The sequence below is a fragment of the Tachysurus vachellii genome, chromosome 12 (assembly GCF_030014155.1).
Source record: "Tachysurus vachellii isolate PV-2020 chromosome 12, HZAU_Pvac_v1, whole genome shotgun sequence".
NCBI classification, from domain to species: Eukaryota; Metazoa; Chordata; class Actinopteri; order Siluriformes; family Bagridae; genus Tachysurus; species Tachysurus vachellii.
The window spans coordinates 19,052,153-19,064,527 of record NC_083471.1 but is presented as its reverse complement, the minus strand read 5'-3'; the positions used below and the strand labels follow the sequence as shown (position 1 = coordinate 19,064,527).

The window sequence follows — 12,375 nt, the reverse complement described above, 5'->3', positions numbered from 1 at the left end:
AGGATGCAAGTGCATAAAATCAGCATGTCTCTCAGAATGTATTTTAAAGGGTAATATCCAGTATTCATGGTCATAACACCAGCAGGGTGTCACATCGCAGGTGGATGGAAATAGATACTAATCGAAGAGATACTAATCCATTGTCAGACAATTCATAGTCAGAAAAAAATGTAAACTAGAAATACAAGTCAATGAAACTAGGAAACAAGGCTCAGAAATACACAATAATGGCAAGACTACACAAAAGCACAAAGACACAGGAGGTTATAAATAGACAGAATAATCAAAGCCTTAATACAGAACGCATGGACGCAATCGGGAAAGAACACCAATAACAGGGCGGAGGTGGAGACAAGACCTGAATCACCACAAAGGCATATGTCAGTGTTAACAAAAGCGCATATGACAGGAAATTAAAAAAAAAAAAATCATGTCACAGATAATGTGCTGCACATCAAGAGGAGACATTTCTATATATAGTACTGTATGTAACTATGTATGAATATTTATGTATGAATAATATGATTATGCCAGGCATTATAACACTTTATGCAAGTATTTAAAATATTTTCTGCATGCAACGACAAACATTTATAAATAATTTTTTCAGGCTAATTGTAGGCGCTACATAAATATCGTATATAAACAATGCATAGTGATTTACAATGCACTATGGATCCATTGATTCGTTTGAAGTGTTGTTCTCATGCCAACCACTGCAGGACATTGGCTTCTACTCCCACTTGTTCTTCTTGTGGTTTGGGTATAATGTGCAAGAATAAGCAAATCAAACAAGCCAAATGTATTTACAGGGCAACAGGGCTACTCTGAAGTAACCTTACATAACCTTTTTGTTGCTATTCGCTCTATTTTGTGAATTAGTTCATGCTTAACCACAGCAGTCCCAACTTCCAAGTATTCTGTGCTGCTAATCTTTCCTGATTTTAACTTTTGCCAGCTTCATAATCAGCAACCTCTGTTTAGGCTGCCAGCCTTATACACTAGAAAGTGTGGAGTTAAGAAATAATTAATATTATTTTGATATACAATATAATATTATTCATATTATTATTATTACAGTACCATGGATTTCAAGTCACTTGTCAATTTATTAAAACGTAATTAAACAAGTACTATCAAGGTACATAACAAATTTTGGGATATTATACTGTGTAATGTGTAATATTTACCAGTAACCAAGGTTAAAGGGTGCTCTTGTGAAGGGTCTCAAAGGTACTACACCCGGCCGTACAATAAGAAAACCTAAGAAACATTAAGAAACGGATGGAAACACTTTGCCTGCTGTTAGCGGATGAAGAATTGTGTACAAACCTTTTTTTTTTTTTTTTTTTTTTTTTACAAATCCGTTTAGTTTAACTTGTGAGCAGCAAATAATTGAGTCATGTCTGTGTTCTGAGGCAAACCTCACCCTGCCCATGCAACTGTTTGATCAGCACTTACATCCAAACATTAAGGCACATTAAGTAGTAACTCCTACCTTTGAGCTTAAAACAGTTCTAGAACTCATATTGTTTTTGAAGGATTGGCTCTTTTAAAAGGGACATGTTACAACAGGAAAATTTGCCTGTGGTGTGCCTCTTTAGTGTTTGTTGACCAATGACTAATAGCCTTGGCTAACACACCACCGTTCATACGCACCTTTTGCCCAGACTGGTGGGAGTGCTTGGCCTGAAAGATTGACTTTCTAAAAGAAAAAAACTACATTTCAACAGTGCCCTTCAGTTCATGAATACAGTCTGGTTTATTTGTGCCAAATATGTGAAAGAACCCAGAGTTCTGAGCTGGTATTCCTGCTCAACCTTCAGGCTTAAGGGCAGTGCTCACACCACCTTTCTGCTCGTACATCAAGCACAGCCGCAAGCATCAAAACATGTCTGCTTCTCATTATCGCCTGCCATTAACTGCTGTCAGTGTGTCAACATTAAGGATGAATGCTGCTCTACCTTCTCTGGCAGGTGTCTGATCTCACAGCTGATTCATGCTTGTTCTCTGTGTGTGAACACAATCATGATGTCAATGAACCCTAAACGCTCACTTGACTCTTTAGCACCAGGTCCAAATCCCAACATGAGTCCACTGATATACTTTAATCCAACTTTGTCTTTAATCCCTGAATTCCCCCAGAGCTACTTTTCCTGGACAGTTTCTACTTTAATTCCAGAATAGACAATAAAAATGCAATCCAGCTCTGTGGAATCATTCTATTGTTTCATAAACGTTGGTCTATCTGCAGTGTTTGTGAGAATAGGAAAATCTCTTTAATAGATATTATATTCCAGTTTGGTGAGAATAGCACTACAGTATAGTACATACCACAAAAAAATGTGCATTCTGAACTGAACTTGCTACAGTACTCCTTATTTAGTAACTTTTCCCAAGATAGCCAGCTACCTACGAGCTTTGGGTAAGCTATAAAATAAATGCTATATGAATTTTGTGCCCAGCCAAGGTTTCTAGGAAACATTAGACTAATGCTAACATACAAATGAAAATAATGTAATTAAAAAGCAAGCACTAGCAAGCTAACTGACATTCATTTATTTATTCTGTTAGTCACACACAATGCTTACACACACATTAACACCTAGGATCAGTTTTGGCATGTTTGTGGTAGGCTGGAGGAAACCAGAGAACCAAAAGGAAATGCAAGCAGACAAAAGGGAGACTTGTTAACCCAAACGGTGGACCTTGACACTCCTGCCTACAGGATGTCATGCTAACCAGTGGTTAATGTCAAGGAATTGTCAATCAATTAAATTATATGTTTATAGCATTAACGTACTCTTCATTTCCTCTTTCTGATAGAATAATCAAAGCTTTGACAATGTCAAAACTGTCACTAGGGAAACATTAGGAAATGAATAGGGAACGAATAGAACAAATTTCTTTCTCCTTATAAAGTCACCAAATGTCATTGTAAGTGCTACATGTGAATGGGCTGTAAGTACTCTGCTCTGCCTTGTCTCCTCTTGCCTGTTGATCAACAACTGGCCTGTTTTGATCCTCTTCAAATTGTTGCGTCAAACGCCCTGATGTTGTAAACTCTGCATCGGTAACTGAAGCAATCTGAGAACGCCTTACAATACCAAGATTAATCCTGACTTTGAACAACAAAGAGCTGTTAAATTCATAGCATTAAACTGTATTTATTCATCGAGTTACAGGTTTAGACACTGAAACTCACAGCTGATGGATTAGTCTTCGAATTAATATTCTCTTCAGTATGATTTCTTCACGTTAATGTGGAGAGCTTACCACGATTCAATGTCCTAATTAAAGTCATTTGTATTCCAGAGGCAGGAAAAAAAAGATAAAGATCTATGATAATTGCAGGGATACTCACACTTACATCTGTTCTCTTTGAAAGTCTCAAACAAACATGGGCAAAATAACGTTAGCATATGTGCCATTTGCTAAACCCTTTATATCTGTGGCTGATGTTTCAATTACAGACTTGTGATGAAATATGCTCATTATGCTGAAAGCTGGCACCCATTGTCTTGGAAACTGCTTTTGAAAACTAGTAACTGCCAGCTTCAATTTGCCTTTCTGAATGTCACTCAAACACAGAGCAGACGAGGGCTCTCTGATGCCTAGAGCTAATGAGCAATGATCGCAATTAAAGCTACCATCAAGAGGGTCACCACAGTGGTTTTGTATTTTCACAGTTTTAGCCGTTATTAATTGCAGTGGCTACAGCGGTTTTGTATTTGTGGAAAAGGAACACAATAATAGCAGGAAATAATACTGCTGTTCATGTCAATAGTACCATTCAGGATCTATCTCAGGCTATTTTATAGAAAGTAAATAAGAAGCAGATATATGGTTGTACACTAAGAATTCAAAGCCCTGCTAATAAACAGCAATTAGCAATTTTGAGAATTCTAAGCTGGAAGATCAGGGTTTCAGAGCAACACTGAGTTTTAATTAACAACTGTCTTATTTCTATGTGAAGCTGGCATTTGCTTTAACATGCAATTTAAAGTTCATGAGGAAAGAGCTGAGCAAGAAACGAAACTTGCTCCCATGGCACTGATGTTTCCCATAAGTATCTCTCTCTCTCTCTCTCTCTCTCTCTCTCTCTCTCTTTTTTCTCTCTCACTCAGGAAGCTTTCCGTTGAACCCCAAGATGATCTTTATTCTCCACTGACCCTGAATATATTGCTAATTAAGGTCCCAGAGCAATGGTGGAAAGGAGTTTCAGGAAGATGAAGAGTTCAGCTGGTGGGTGGTCAATGTAGGAGAGCTGAGAATCCTGGCACAATGCCAGTGTGTGCTGTTAGAAGAAATTGATTTGAAGAGTGGGGGGAGAGCACGATACAGCATAATAGAATTAAGTCTGACAAAAGCGCTGACCTAGAGGTTAGATCCGAGAGACAGTGACTCTACAAGGTCAGGCAATACACTGAGTGTATTTTAGCAAGTCAAAAAAAAGAGGATGCAAAAAGAATTGAAGTGAATGTTATTTAGTAGGACAGATTAAAGAAATCAGAATGGATGAAGAAAATGTGTTATACTAGGTTCAGAGCCAGCATTGTGTCTCAACAGATTAAACCAAATACTTGATAAAATATAGTAGATGGGATGACAATGTATGAAATACACGGCAAGAATTTGGTGCAGTTCTTCGCTTGTTTAAACGCATGCATTCACATACAATTATGAGGCTAAATCCAGCTTATTGGACCAGAGACAGGCTACATGGATGAAAGTGGTGAGTTTTATAGATTCATAATTTTATCATTATATTATTGCTTTCTAGTCTGATTACTCTAATGATGGATTTAATCCATGGAGCTAGTCCTAAGTGGTCTGAACCATCTTATTTATAGAAATGAACTAATCTGTATCTGTTAAAAGATATTATAAAGGTAAATGCTATCACCATTCGGTTATGTTAGGCACTTATCTGGACCTGTGAAAGTAAGGAATTTTATGTAACTTTGACAAAGAAATTTTCAGCTGAATATATAAATCTGTTTTTATGGAGTTTTCATGTCCTTGATTTACAGCAAATTTTGTCAGTGGGGAAAAATTAATATAAATTAACTCAGTCTCACAGAAACAACCTATCATTCTTTCACTTAAATGCTCCTAGATTTTTGAAATATACAGAAAATTCAGAACATTTCCTCATTTTGAAAATATGGCTTCTTGTAACTGTGTGAATGAAGAGAAAAGTCTGGTTTCAAGAGTCAGTCATATATAATCATTATTGTTTCAACTATGGTAACAAGAACAATTACACAAACAACATTAAACATAAATTTGTCTCCAAAGATTTTTACATATAAGTCTACCTCAGGAACACTAAGCATGAGGCAGGAATGCATGAGGCAGGAATAAATAAGGAAAGAATAGATGAGCCTGGAACATATGAACAAGGGAAGCAATATCATTATATAAGCCCAATAAACCAATCGGTTAAACAATACCTTCAAAACTTGCTAAAACTTTCTGTGCATATATTTTTAGTTATGCAGTAGATCATCAGAATGTTTTTTTTTTTTTTGACAAAATGTCTACAGTGTGTTCTCTTTATTCTCTTTATTCCGATCAATGCATATTATTTAGATAATTAAACTTGAAATTGTTCCAAATTTAATAACTATGTATATCTAATCTTTTCATGCTTGCACATCTTTTCCTCAATGACAAACCAAAGACCGCTAATAAGGCATGTAAATTGTGAAAGAAGGATCTGACCTCCCTTTCTTTATTAAACACACTCCCGCGAAGCATAAGCTCCCTAACTAGCGTTCTCTTTTATCCTTTGGTTTACTTAAATGCCAGTAATAAATTTAAGCATCTAAACCCATGAGAATATCATATTTTGGAGGTGTATTTGATGGAAAAGACTGGGTTCTCGGACTTGAGAGCAATAAAGTGTGCTGCAGTAAAGCCACGCTCCATTTCTTAATGGCTCAATACACAATGCAATTTGAGAGGAAGACAGTTTTCACAGCTTTTTTGTTCCTCATTCAAGAGCAATAATACGGTCCACAGGTAGAGCAGCCCATCATGGCCAATTGTTTCCCCTGCGTATGCTTCATCTAAGCTGGTCTAAGACCTTTTCAGCCTCATTGAACATCAATGGCCCCCTCCTGATCCCTGCTTACCTTAACAACATACGCAGGGATACTGCAGCACCACGCTTAGGTGAAAGTGAAGAGAATGCACAAAGACAAAGAATTATTATAAAGAAATAAAATAACTATCCTTGCTTCATTTATTTTTATGGAGATGCAGAAGCACTGTCTTGTATAATGTCTTGGTTGGTTCTATGCTCAGTGATGTTTCTGTGCACGTATTCCCTGTGACTATGTGGCTTTCCTCTGGGTTCTCTAGTTTATTTTTCAAATATACACTGATAGGTGGACTATCCTAAACTGCCCCTTACTATGAATGAGTGTGTAAACGTGTGCATTATTGTCCCATCCATGGTGTATTTCGCTCTTACACCAAGTGTTTCTGGAATAGACTCCATATCCACTCCGACCCTGATAAGGATAAAGCTGGTACTGAAAAATGGATGGATGGATTCATGATTGGATGGATGAATAAATGAATGGATGATTGAATGGACAAATGATTGGATGGATGGATGATTGGATGGATGCACAAAGGAATGGATTGGATACTTCAGGGCAGCTTTCATAGTGCTCCAGATCACCTGCATAAGCACCTGATGACCTCTCAAATAATTGTAAATAGACATTTATACAGGCTTATTTCAACAGGTTTAAGCTCTTATGAATAATTATTTCAATAATATAATATCAAGTATTAAACACTTTCCAGTGAAAGAAAAAAATTCTGTTATGTCGAACTCACACAATGGTTATGGTGTGACCTGTTAAACACAAAACAAACTCAATCTAAATTATATTCAGGAAATTTACATAAAGACATAAGTCTCATGCTGACATTTCCATTAATATTCATTAAGCATTAATTAGAACCAGAAATAAGAAATTTGCTTTACTCAGGATAATATACACTACATAACACTATAGTTGTAGTGATTAGTACCTGAACTAGAGTGTGGACTTCTATTTATTACCTAGTTATTGCCTACTGCCTGTAATATGGCCTTTACGTCTACAATGTATATTTCAAATTTTAAAAAGTAGGTCACTGTTAATAAAATAAGGATGTCAATTCATTCAAACAGATTCCTCTTTGAGTAAATTTATAGTGGTGGTGACTATAATATCCATTCATCTCTATTACACAAGCCTAAGATTCAAAGTGATTTGTCGCTGCCGAATTTTGAATCATATTAGTGAATCTTCAAGCTCCATTAGTCTGAATGAATGATGGGTCTCCAAGAGTCTGGAGGCAGCATTAGTTATGTTGCAACAGCATCTGGATATCCACTTTCTTTCCAATAAATGGAACCCCTCTTATATTAAAATTGACGTTGCTGTGAATCACTCTCTTCCTGAGCTAAAGAAGGTTCTCCAAAATGCACTCAACTCAGTGCAGCCACTTCATCATCTCCCGTATGACACGGTGCTGCATTAATACTGTTGGGGTCAGACATTGTGGACTCCACTGTGGTCTGCCAAGCAGCATGCATTCTGATCATTATACCAAAATTTATTCACTGGCTTGCAATCATTCTGAGCATTTCACTACCTTACTACTTTAAAATGATGAATATTTAATATGATTTAATATTTGCTACAGATTATTTACTCTCAACCCATATTAAGCAATGAAGCAGACACTAAATATCATGTGTACAAGGTATCTTTTCCTATTAAGCATTTTGAACACATGACTTCTCAGCCTGTGGATTATTGTCCCTAACCTGATATTAAAATATATATGAAAGCAAGACTTGGGGGATTTACAAATAATAATGATAAAACAGCTTTTTTAATATTTTTAATATTTAACATTAAACATAATTTTTTTTCATAGTAATTTTTAACATTAAACAGCCTAAGTCTCTATAACTACTCATATGTTGTCATGGTTATATATAAAACCTGAGCTTATACGTTTCTAATGTCATGTGATGACACTTGAATATGATTATACTTAATAATCATAAGAACCCTGTAACATGACCTATGAAGCCTATCATCCATTATAAAAAAAAAAGCCATTAAAAGTTCATTGATAATGTGTAAAGTAAAAAAGCAAAATATATTAAATGCTATACATAGCCGAATGTATAACATTTAATATAAGTATAAACATGACAAAAAAAATGCAAACAAATATAATTTCTTCATTAAAACACTGTAGAGGTTATAGTGCAGTTCAGAGTACAGATTATAATGCGTTATGTAAGGTCATACACTTGTGTGCCCTTGTGATTTATGAGCAATAATGACCCAGTATGACAACGCTCATGCATGACATAGGCTTAGGTTTTCAAAGGAAGTGTTATAATACTGCTATTATGTCATTAATAGTGTTATGCATTATAACAAGCATTTGAACACATTTAGACATTTAGACATGTTCAGTTGACCTAAATAAGACAATGGTGTATGGTCTAATGCCTAAAGCAAGGGCTGTGTAATAGGGCATTATAAAAGGCCATCAGTTCTAAACCCATGCTTTATAACATACTTTTATAAAAGCATTTATACAAGCATTTATAGAAGACTAGATGGTATTGAGAATGCATTTATAAAGAAATACAAGATTTATTGCAAAATACTGTATTTAATATAGTATTACCTTCACGTTTATCCTTGGTCAGGATTGAGAGTAGAGAAAACAGAGACTGAAATATTTATATTTTGGTCTTAAATTTTCATCAAGGTAAGTGTTGGACCGGGTCTACCCTTCTGATAAAGAAATATGGTGTGGATGAATCTCTCATCTATTTTACTTTCCACATAACCCAATTGCTATATTTATCATTTTTAGTAAAAACACTGTGAACTGGGAAATTCATCAACACTTCACTGTGACAACAGGCAGAAAAATAACAGCGACTCCTCTGCATGACAGTGGCTTTGGCTCAGCCCAGTGAGGCTCCGATTTTTTATCAAGATTCATGGCTAAGCCTTCATCACCAAGCCCACTTTAATTTTCCTGTTCCACTTGGTTTAAGTGAGAAAAATCAGTATAAAAAAAACCCTCTCATGGTTTCAATATCCTGATACGTTGCTATGGCCGAAATGCTTTCATCATAAAACAATAAGCTGTTAAGCCATATGCCTTCAATATGTATGCTTATGAATACAAATAAATAAGTTATGAATCCCACATCAAACTATCAATCTGTTCCGCTTTAATCTCAGTGTTTCCAGGTTCAAACACATACACCAGCTCAGGCCTCCAAATGCTCTAGTGGCAATTCCCTGTCTAGGATCACGTTAGATGAGATGTTGGCGTGCTGAGTTGTGCCCTCAAGCACTCTATTTGGACAAAATGGCACTACACAATGTCTTCCAGAAACCACCCACACTCCCACCCTCACCCAAGCACACACACACGCGTGCCTTTTCTTGCCACAGACTTCACACGTCTCAAGGATTTTCTCATGCAATATACAACAACAGAACAGCATGTCTACATCAAAGTGCTCCACAGAGGATGCTGTGGCACAATACGACATGAAGAGGCCAAAACAGAGAGATCTTTCAGTTCCAGCTGGCACTAATTCATGCTAATAATTAAAGGAATGGCACATAAATTTTCCCAAGGGACAAATTATATTGCAACATACACAACAAAACACCACAGCTTGAGTTACTGATGAAAACAATTCTAATGGGAAAATGAGGACAAGGTAAAAGAAGTTACCAAACATTGTGTAGTTTTCTAATACAGAGAGGTCTGGTAATTAATTGGCTTGGTCACAAACCAGTCTCTCTTATACCTGCTATATTTGACTCTTGTGAATAATATTGTGTTTGTGACCTTAGTCACAACAACCGGATTAAATGTCTAAATAGGAGGATATGTATCTGTTTATTTCACTGTAAATATACTATATATCTGCACTTACATTTTAACATGAGCCACTCATGACCAGGTTGTTATGGTTGTTTGTTTTGTTTTGTTGTAATTTATTGTTTCAGTACAAACTGTTCGGAATTGTAATTGTTTGAAGTGTTTAAGTAATTAAAAAAATTACAACAAAACAAAACAAACAACCATAACAAGCTGGTCATGAGTGGCTCATGTTAAAATGTAAGTGCAGATATATAGTATATTTACACATATATAGATTATATATATATATATATATATATATATATATATATATATATATATATATATATATATATATATATATATATATAATTTTAAAATGAAACTACAAATATGATCAATATGGGGTTAATAACTTGTCTCAACTAATTTATCTTAACTGGACAGTTTATTTATTCCAAATTGCACAGTTATTGTTTTTGTATGTATTTGCTTGCAATGTTTTCTAATAAATTTATTTCTATTTGGCAAAATATAGACAAAGCTTTATTTACACCACTGGGACCTGACCACAGTCATTCATAAAAGAATGAACTTTCTAAATACATTCAGCCAGTTAGCTTCTCCAATAGTTAGCTAAATTCTTCAGCCAGTTAGCTTCTCCAATATTCTCCAATATTATTTGAGCAACTTTTTTTGAAGATCCCCTTTAGACACCTAGAACATTTAGGTCTTCAGGTCTTGAGTTCTTGTGGACTTCTTATGATTATATACTCCAAATAACTCTAATGAAAAATATCTATCACAGAAATAGTTCTTTAGGCTCTTACCTTTGACCTGTACACCAATTCGGAAGTAGACATCTGCGGTGCTAAGGTAGCGCTCCACCAAAATGTAGTACCATTGCTCCCAAGAAAGCAGTGGCACCTCCAGCTCACATGGCATGTTCTCTCTGCAGTCCACAGCACTGGAGTTGTGGACTGGTGGAGCTCTAGCTCGCAACTTCAACAGAACTGGGCAGCTCTCAGTGCTCCTGTTCCGGGTGTTGCAGTCCACCAGCTGAACCTTTACTGAAGATATGTAGCTGGGGATAAATACTCTGTAAGACAAACAGGAATTAAATGTACTGTAAGTGGTTTGTTTGGAATGTTTGGACACAATTCCGAACGTTCAACAGTATTAAGTGTGGCAGTATGTATGAACCACCAGTCCTAAGACAATCTCCTGGAGCATATTTATTTTACACATACAGTATTATTGCTATTGTCCAAGTAATATTTGATGGAAATTCTGCTTAGTACATCATACTGCCCATTGGTATCACTGCTTATATAATCAATACCATATATCTATATATATGGAATATATATATGCTAATATATAATATATATGATTATATATATACATATAGCATGTATACATATTTAAATACAGAATGGCTCATCTAGTTTTTATTTTACAATCATTTTTCACTAATATATATATAGTTTTAATATATTTGTACTATATATTACAAATATACATCACTAGATCTAAATCAGACTTATATACTATAAAAAAAAAACAATAATTTCACGAGATGCATTCTTACCCACCTCCTAATAATAGTTGCACACTTGAAGTAAACGTTATGCATATAGACTATTAAAGGTTCATTTGCAAGTTATTAATATAGAAATATTGAGAAGTGAGAAAATGAGCATGCTAGTTTCAGAGCCTTTCACATGTTCAGCAATAGAACAGTTTATACACAAGTGATAAATATAAAGAATAAAAAGATAAAGCAATGTTTAATAAAAGAAAGGTTTTGGGTGGTTATGTGTCCAAACATAGTAATTAGAGTCCACAAAACCTGACAGCTGGCAAAGCCATGGCCACATACTGATGACAATGTTGTCAACATTTCAGTGGGATACTTGCTAGCTGCAATGGCACAAAATATCTGTGACATGCAAGGCTTATACTTTATACATATATGTATATGTCTTCATAATTGTTTGAAATAAGAGATTGGGTAAGTGCGTAATGGCCATGTGACCAATCACTTTGTTATCATTTTCAGTCAGAAGAAAAAAGAGGTACAGTAATAACATTTCTGTCAAGAGGTCACATTTATTTACATGTTATTGAGGGAAACTTCATTTGAAAATGAAATGCAATGTAAATATTATTACTGTTCATAAAATAACAGTCATTAAACTAGATTTGTAAAGTTCGTCGCGACAAACTTTGATGTTGGCTTTGACGAGGCAAGTATTCGCAAAGGCCGGTGCTTTTTGGAGGCGAGTGGACATAAGGGTCAGTGTTACATTTGGAGGCAAGTGGAGACGAGCATGTGACGTCAACAGGCTCGAATGTTTTAAGATGTTCTCTAGCATGCATTTATTAATAGGTGTAATAGGCTTAGAGTAATATATAAGGAATAGTAACATAGGAAAATGAAATCCA

General features: G+C 35.4%; 1 protein-coding gene across 1 annotated transcript in view; it reads right to left on the bottom strand.

Annotated features, from left to right (window-relative positions):
* Nucleotides 1-12,375, bottom strand: part of tmem8b (transmembrane protein 8B) — a 124,821-nt gene that overhangs the window by 51,507 nt on the left and 60,939 nt on the right. Inside the window, exon 5 of the mRNA XM_060884259.1 lies at nucleotides 10,758-11,026. Within this exon, the coding sequence (XP_060740242.1) occupies nucleotides 10,758-11,026 (269 nt within the window). The remainder of the gene's footprint in view (nucleotides 1-10,757; nucleotides 11,027-12,375) is intronic.